Source organism: Hordeum vulgare, chromosome 5H, assembly GCF_904849725.1.
Source record: "Hordeum vulgare subsp. vulgare chromosome 5H, MorexV3_pseudomolecules_assembly, whole genome shotgun sequence".
NCBI lineage: Eukaryota > Viridiplantae > Streptophyta > Magnoliopsida > Poales > Poaceae > Hordeum > Hordeum vulgare.
In genome coordinates this window covers 316109578-316118902 of record NC_058522.1, presented here as the reverse complement: position 1 = coordinate 316118902, position 9325 = coordinate 316109578, and the positions used below count along the sequence as shown (strand labels likewise).

Sequence of the window (9325 nt, the reverse complement as noted above, 5' to 3'; positions counted from 1 at the left end):
ACACTAGACATGTTCAAAAATATCCACAAGAGGCAAGAAAGACAAATGATACACAAAATCCAATGTAAAGATGAATAGCAATTTCTACCACATGAAGGGAATACCAATTGTCAAGGACAAGAAGTATTTGGAAATAATTCTCATTGGTAGATTTCAAATATATCCAACATCGTCTTTACTCCTAAAACACAAGCAAATGACACTCGTAGAGCTAACATGCCACCTAAGAACAAGATAAATTACAATATCAACACTCAGTGGCAATATCTCAAATGTACACATTTTCTAGGCTTGTTATGTGCACATAGCATATTACTCCCCCATAATGTGATAACCAACTTTATTAACAAGTGGCAAACGAAAACCAATAAGAGATAATTAATGGACCATTTAGAATTTGAATTTCACATGAGCAAGACATGCCACATAGAGACTAGATAATCTTGTAATATCAATACTAAGTGGTATTCCTCATGTACACACATATTTAGGATCGTGAAGTGCACAAAGCACATCACTCCACCAAAGTGGGATAATCCATTAGTCTCTCAAAAGAGCCAACAAAGATACAACAATATGCAAAAAGGCTCAACACAAGACTCACATGTACATGATGTGCAAACAAATATACACATACTTGGTTACTCAATATAAGCAACTTGTAAGCACAACATATACAAGCACATGCAAGGTACAAAAACACAGCAAGCAAAGGGGCAAGTAACTAACATTGTAACCAATTTAAGTATAAGTTACCAAAAGGAGGGACATTGGATATAAATAGAAACTCGTTAATCCAAATGACTTGGCTTGACAAAAAAATATGAATGATGACGATCCCTCAATTCTTCATAATTTAGCAAAGTCTCCAATGCCTTCGAACAACACCTATTGATCAAGTTTGAGCTTGTTTGTCCCCAACCAAGTTGGGTACTAAGAGGTTAGTCACAATAGGCTTGGCTACCCAAATGGTTCTTTTCTTGACACCACTTTGAGTGCCAACAAACTTGGCAAACACATCGCCAACCTTATACTTCCGAGGAGAATATATATCATCAATGATGATTGGGTTGGATAGGTTACCTTTTGTTCATGAAGAAGCGAAGTGACCTTTATCACGACATAACTAGCAACATCTACCCTTTCCTTTATTCCCAATTTATTTCTCAACTTGAGCGTTGGCTTGGGTCTTGTTGGGAAGAGGCCTTTCTTCAATTTGTAGTTGAGTATGTGATTGAACTTGTTGCCGCTTCCCTTGTTTCTTGTCACTATGAAGCTTCTTCTTCAATGGGCAAGATCTAACATGATGCCCTTCAATCTTGCACTTGAAGCAAACAATCTTGGCTGAGCTCTTGATTTGTTCTTAGCCCTTCTTATTGTTACTCTTGGACTTCTTCTTATTATTGGAGTTGAATCCAAGTCTACCTTTGTCATTTGGGGATTTTTGACCACACAAGATATTGTTGAGTGTGGACATCCCTTCATGACTCTTTCCCAAGTCTTTCTTCAAAGAAGTGACTTGGGACTTGAGCTCTTTGATTTCCTCTACATGGTTAGTATCAACACAAGTACTAGAGGAAGTATAAGCATCATTATGAGAGCAACAAGGCAAGGAAGTTAATTTATCACAATATGTAGCAACATTATGAGTAGATGAATTACAAGGACTAGCACATGGCAATATATCATTTTGACTAGAAGTAGTGCTAATGTCCTCATAAGGCTCACTTGATGTTTCCTTGGTAGTAATAGCCTCATGAGCTAATTTTAGCACATTATGGGATACTAGAAGATCATCATAAGAGCTTGTGATAATTGCATGAGTTTCTTCCAATTTCCCATAATTGCTAGATAGCAACACAAGTTGAGCCCTTGGCTCAACATTCTCCTTTAATATGGATGCTTCACAAGAAATAGAGTTAGTAGCACAAGCATCATCATTAACAATAAGAGGAGAAGGCAACTTGGCAAGCTCTTTTGCATAAGAAGTTTCAAGTTGAGCATGAGACTCGGTGAGTTCGATGAGCGAACTCTTAATGGCTCTTGAGCCATTTTCAAGGTGCTCATAGTCCTCAAGGAGTTTAGCATGAGCAACTTCAAGCTTATCACTTTTAGTTCCAAAATCTTTAGCCACCTAGAGATCTCTATCATGGGATTCCTTTAATCTAGATAAATCTAGAGAAAAGGTATCCTCAAGAGATTCCTTGGTGGTTTGTTCCTTTTCAAGAGCTTGAGATAGCTCTGCGATCTCATTAGCGTAATCACACTCATGACCTTCCATTGTCTCAATGGTGGCCTGATGCTCCTCGAGATGAGCTTCCAACTCCTCAATATATTTCTTGCCCTCAATGGCAATAGACAAGATTTTCATGAAGTTGGAATAAGAAATATTATTCTTATGAAGAGCTTTAAAATTCATTTCACCCTTAACTTTTAAGGACGAAACATTATCACTCTCTTCATAATTATCCTCATCCTCATTATCATCCACATCATCATCATGAGATATATTGGCATTCAAAGTAGGAGATACCTTTGAAGCCTTAGCCATAAGGCAAAAGTGAGAAACAATAGATGATGATGTAGGATTCCTTGAAGCATCATTCAAGGCCACATCTTGTTCCATGGACTGATGGATTTCCTCTACGTTGTTAGTACAACAACTCGAGGAAATAGATACATTTTTATCATGGCAACAAGATATAGAAAGCATATCATCATGAGATTCAGTCAAGCAGTTTTTACATGATATGTAAGGGCTATCAGCACAAGCATGTAAAACATTTAGAGTGCTCAAAGTGTTAACACCCAAAGATGAAGCATTGCAATAATATAGTAAAGTATCATCAACAATAAGCCCACTATCATCATTGCAATGATCACCACTACTCACCATATCATTACCTTGTGGCAATCCACATGTAGGTGAAGTAGATGAAGTTGATAAGACCACACGACCGGAGGTGGAGGGAGAACAATCATTCCCACAAATCTTGGACACACCATATTTATCTTGAAGCTTTGTCCACAACTCATGAGCATTCCAGAATGGCATGAGTTGAAATATAACTACATTTCCCAAAGCATCAAAAAGTACATTAGAATCTTGAACATTGAGATAAGAAATTTTCTCATCCTCTAAAGATATGTTTTGAGAATCCTTTTGGAGGAGAAAAACCCATATATACAGTTCGCTCTAAATTTGGGTCCATGACCCTAAAGAGGTTAAGCATGTGAATTAGACAAACATCAAAATTTCTGTCATTGAAACTAAGAGTGTCAGAGAATCCTAATCCCCTAGTTGACATTCTTACTCTCTAGGTGGTAAAATCTATTAATGAGAGACCAAGCTTTGATACCAATTGAAAGGACGTGGATGTTGCCTAGAGGATGGGGTGAATAGGCGCTTTAAAATAATTACGGTTTGGGCTTGAACAAATGCGGAATAAAACTAACGTTTAATTTGTCAAGCACAAAACCTAAAACAATTAGGCTCACCTATGTTCACCAACAACTTATGCTAAGCAAGATAAGCAACTAAGTGATAGCAAGATATATAACAAGAAACAATATGGCTATCACAAAGTAAAGTGCATAAGTAAAGAGCTTGGGTAAGAGATAACCGAGGCACGCAGACACGATGATGTATCCTGAAGTTTACACCCTTGTAGATACTAATCTTTGTTTGGAGCGGTCTCGAGGCACAATGCTCCCCAAGAATCCACTAAGGTCACCGTAATCTCCTCACGCTCTCGCACAATGCAAGATGTTGTGATTCCACTAAGGGACCCTTGAGGGCGGTCACCGAACTCGTACAAACAAGGTTGGTGAAATATCCACAACTTAATTGGAGGCTCCCAACAAGACCACGAAGTTTCACCGCAATGGAATATGGCTTCGAGGTAACCTCAAATTCTCGGGGCAATCTCCACAACCTAATTGGAGACCCCGAGGCTTGCCCGAAGCTTTACACCACAATGATTGAGCTTCGAGGCACCACCAAGCTTTTAGGATGCAAATGCACCCAAGAAGAACAAGCATTATGGTACCAAGCACCCATGAGTGATAAGATTCTCACACTGCACTTCCACGTGTCACCGTGGAGAATTCAAACCTATGCACCAAATGCAATGGCAAGGGCACACGGAGTGCCCAAGTCCTTCTCTCGCAAATCCCACCACAACAACTAATGCTATGGTGGAAAATGAGAGGAAGAACAAAGAAGAACACCAAGAACTCCAAGAACTAGATCCAAGGGGTTCCCCTCACGTAGAGGAGAAAGTCATTGGTGGAAATGTGGATCTAGGTCTCCTTTCTCTTTTCCCTCAAAAAGGAGCAAGAATCATTGAAGGGATCGAGAGTTAGCAAGCTCTAAGAAGGTCAACAATGGGGGGGAAACAAGCTCAATAGTTAGGGAACCATTGGGGAAGAAGACCACCTTAAATAGCTCCCACAAATGTGCCCGTTACGTGCGGAATAACACAGGGGCGGTACAACCGGTGATGCGGGCGGAAACACCTGGCTACATAATATAGCGGTACAACCGGTGATACGGGCGGTACTACTGGGCTACATAATATAGCGGTACAACCGCCCAACCACCACACAAGAACCGCACCAAAACAGAACCTAGTCCGGTGGTAGTGCGACAAATGGCCGGTACAATCTCCAAAACAATTCTGGAGCGGTACAACCGCTCCAAACACCGGTTGTACCGGTCGACATGTACAACCTCTCTTAGGGGCGGTACAACATGTGAGTGAAAAATAGGTAAGACAAAAACATCCATAACTTCCGCATACGAACTCCGAACTGAGCAAAATCAAGCTTGTTGGATAGCAGACGACAAGTACTATCCAAACAACGAATGGTTATAGCAAGAAGAGGTAGTAGAAAAATTCCAATGATATAGAGATGTGAGACCTCTATGAATGAAGAACGACAAAAACTCCAACATCGAAAACATCATAGAAGATGCACATGAACTCCGTTTTTGATGAACTCGAGCTTGTCATAAATATGACCATAAGCTCTAATACTCACAAAGAGAAACAACAAACAAGAACCAAGAAAGATGATGCAAGGATGCAAATGGTTTGAGCTCTCAACGCACGATACAATCAAGCTACTCACTTGAGATCCCCCCCCTTAACAGTACGACAATCTATCCTAAAATAGAAAACCTATCAAGGACAAACCTATATCTTGCACATCATTCACTTGAGCTAGATGATGACTATGTTGTCCTCCTCAAGATGGACCACCTTTCTTGATTGCGTTGGCTTGTAAACTGCTCCTCCATACTCCACTATGGGTGAGCCATTCTTCAGCACATCTTCACAAGTTCATTGGCACCACAATGGATGGCAAGCTTCAAGCATGATATCTTCGTGATGCTCCACTGAAACTTGCACACCGCAATCTTGATGACGATCCCCACTTGACTCCATCCTCCACGAGATGTATGAGATCTTCCTCTTGACGCAAGCCCATGGAAACACACCTAACCCCACATAGAACTCTCACGAAGACCATGGGTTAGTACACAAAGCGTAATGGACAATGCTTACCATACCATGAGATCACTTGATCCATCTCGGTACATCTTGTAAGCTTTTGTGTGTTGATCAACTTGATTCACTCTTTGACTTAGTCTTGATCAAACTTGTGTTTTTATGACCAACCTTTGGATAAAACCTTGAATACCACCTTGGTCATCATATAAACTCCTTGAAACCAACACATGGACTTCGAGAAGTGCCTATGGAAAAAACCTACAATATAACTTAAGGCAACCTTTAGTCCATAGGGATTGTAATCAATTACCAAAACCACATATGAAGAAATATGCTCTAACTCCATTGTATCACACGAGGTATCTTCCACCATAAATAACAATAACAAGCAGGACGTAGGGTATACTCTTCGGAGGCCAGTACCTGGGTAACTTATGTGTGTGGACTCCGTCTCGGTACTTCGGGCCACACAAAGAACCCAACCGAGGATACTGACGGAAATCTGCACCGTGAGTCCCCATCTCTCGTGTGAAAACTTTAGGGCTGATCTGAAGTGGTTGAACCAGGCAATGGTGGTGTTCCACATCATCCCCTTGTGGAGGCATTGTATCGAGCTGTTTGGACGTCCTCTTCTGAGTGAAAACTGAAAACCATGATCTAGCCTCTGTGGGTGGATTTGACGATGACGAGGCTCGCACATCGTTGCCTTTTTGGAGACGTCGTCGTTGAAGTATTTTCCCATAGTCACATGATGTAGTTCGCTTCGACGAACTTTTCATATTTTTTTTGTTTTTCGTGTTTTGTTTCGTTCTTTCTTTGTGCCATCATAATTATGCATGGGTTGGTGTGTGCTCATTCTGTTTGTTATCTTGATGCCACTTTTTGAGTGAATAAAAGCGCCCTCTATAAGAAAATATGTTTCCCACAAACTGGAGACCGAATAAATGCAATGAAAATATCTTTACCAACACAAATGTAAGGATGGTCCAAACAATATATATCTACGACAATTTCCCATCCCAACACAATTATCGATAGGGATGAGTGAACATCACATGAACAAAAACAATGAACATGTCAAACTGCACAAATAATCTAGTAACATTGGTGTGTTTCCACACGATGAATCGAGATGAGTGAATGAAGAAAATCACCACAAAAAGGCTGGTTGCGCCTTGTTGTGCTATCGCATCGCGGCTCCCTCACACATAAGGAGCTCTTGCTTGGCCTGCATTGAGGTGGCCGTGGCCATGTCTGTGCCGCCTGTGGCCTTGATCTTCTGGTGGTGGAACAGTTGCCGTAGTCGCTCAATCTCCTCTTTGAGTGCCTCTTGATGAGCTGCATTGCAACTTTGCGATGAGTTTAACAAGACGCCCGATGGCTATGCTTAACTAGGAGTCAATTAAAAAAATATTTTGCAGAATGTCTATTTCATTAAGTAATTCTGTTTGCATCAAGATATTATTTGCATTTTGTTCGAATTAACAGAGGCTTTTGGTGTGCCGGTTGCTGACTGAAAAAAAATGGCACGGGAGCCCATATTTATCATAAAGAACCGGATAAATTAGCTAAAATGGGCAGGAATGTTCGGGTACCATCTTTGAAGATCTTGTCTTGTGCAAGGGCGGCAATTCTTTGCCTGAGATGGCTGTTGCCGACGGTCAGTAGTGACCGCTGATGATCTAGAAAGGCCACGCGAGGAGAGAGTGCTGACACCTCCATCTGAATCAAGTAAACGGCCAATCAAATTTCGGGATTCAATAGTTAAAATTCTCTTTTTGTTTCTTTTTTGCAGGGAAAATTGTCTTTTTGTTGTCTCTGAACTATCTCAGTAATAGTAAAAACTCGGTAATTGCTCTTGGATACTGACCTCATCTACTCCCGAATGAATAGTACGAGTAATAAATTTGAAAACAAATGGCAAACAATATTGAAAAAAAAAGATGGGCGTGGAAAATGCGTAAGTGTTCTAGGTGTAGTATTTCTTCACACACACAAAATTGGGGACTATTTGTTGGGAATGCGCAGGACTATTTTCTTGATTCTTTTGATATCTTTTTGTAGTTCTTGGTTGAGGTCTGTTTACGAGAGAAGCAAAGTTTTTTTTCGAGAGTACACGAGAGAAGCAAAGTGAATACCTGGAGACCGGTGACGCTGCGTTCAAGCTCTGAGATGTATTGCAACTTACGTACTCTTGACCTCTGCGCTGACTGCCTGTTCGCCAATATCCTGAAAACAAAATTGCCAACTAATTTGATTCGCAGAGTTTGGTGTATTCAGCTTACTAGGGGATACGGTATGAATGTATAATGCGAAAGCGCATTTCGGTAATTGCTTTACAACGAAGCATGCACATTTGAGGAGTAATATTTACGCCTGAACAATTGTTTTCTGAAATTTGAGATCCAAACTTGGAATGTACTCCTGGCAGCCTCCGTGCTCCGCCGGCCAGCTTAGCCAACGCAACAAGAGGGTTGGTTGGGCCGAGCCGTCGGGAGGAGCAGCCGCCTAAACAGGGCATGGCCTGAGCGCAGCATGCGCCGGAGCACCGGCAGGGGTTGTGGCAACAGTCGAAGAAGCGGATCTCGAGGGGAGGGGAGCTCGCACGCGAGAGGGCATGGCCTCGCTGCCGTACACCGTCGCGCAAAGCTTAGCACAGCGACCTCCTCCGGCAACGGCGATGGCAGGGTCTGGCGGTTAGGAGGCGAGAGCGACCCGGGAGGCAGAGTCGAACCAAGATTTCCAGTTTAAATCGGCGTGTAAGTATTTTTATAACAATCTGTTACCGTGGCAACTTATTGCAGACTTGTTAATTTGAACAGCTACTCTTGATTTACGAAACCCAAATTGTTTTTTTTTTCACTGGGGTAAAACCAAAATTACTGATTCACTGACAACGTAATGGGTAATTATTGGCTCGATATAGTAAGTAAACAAATGCACGTAGTTGCTGTATGAGAATCGCCAGCCAAATCGAGCTCCATGTTTAAACAAAGTAAACATAAGTGTGTTTCTACAGTTTACTCTGGTATAATATAATACATGAACCCCTAAAAAAGTTTAACTTTGCTCTTCAAAAGAAAAAATAAATTTGCAGTACCTTTTAACCCTCTTGGGGTCACCGAAGCCGTCCGTGGCGGCCATTGCGCCCGCGCTGGGCGTCCCCTCCTCCGCCTCTCCCGTGTCCATGAAGCCCGGCCTGTCGCACCCGCCGTCGACATTGGAGAACATGGACATGAGCTGCTCGTCGTCGAGCCTGTCAAACTCGTCGTCGCCGCCGCCGCCGCCGCTGAGGATGTGGTCCATTGGCACGGCCTCCAGGAAAGCCGCCGAATCGCTGGCCGAGCGCCGGTGCACGCCCCGCCGGGCCGCAGCGAACCCGAGGAACTCTCCTGCCACCGGCCAGTCCTGCTCCACCCCGCTCGGCGCTCTCGGGGGCAGCTGCGCCATTTCCTGAGCTAAGCAGTCTTAGCACCACTGGGTTCTATGTACCATGTGTGTGGGTTACAAGTAGGTGGAGGTGTATATATTGTGTTTCTCGGTGCACGTCACATGCAAGGTATGTGTGTAGGTGCACATCACATGCAAGGTGGGGGCATGTTGCATTAGTGTAGATAGATGGATGCTATACATAAGTTGGTGATTTGATGGCCATTATTCGTGGCAACATGCATGTGTTTACGACTTTGGCATCAATAACATGCAGGAGATATGGTGGTTAGTTAGTGCAAGTAGTACTTGGTATACTTAGTTAGAGGTCCCAATTTTTAAAAGGGGAAAAAGGTGGCAGCTAGGTAGGAACAAGCATG

General features: G+C 42.4%; 1 protein-coding gene across 1 annotated transcript; it reads right to left on the bottom strand.

Annotated features, from left to right (window-relative positions):
* Nucleotides 1–6457: 6457 nt before the first annotated feature.
* Nucleotides 6458–9030, bottom strand: LOC123395088 (basic leucine zipper 19-like). The gene is made up of 4 exons (XM_045090020.1): nt 8617–9030; nt 7655–7745; nt 7112–7238; nt 6458–6854 (listed from the first exon to the last, which is right to left on the bottom strand). The coding sequence occupies exons 1-4, from the start codon at nt 8964–8966 to the stop codon at nt 6700–6702; spliced, it is 723 nt and encodes a 240-aa protein (XP_044945955.1). The 5' UTR covers nt 8967–9030; the 3' UTR covers nt 6458–6699.
* Nucleotides 9031–9325: the final 295 nt, after the last annotated feature.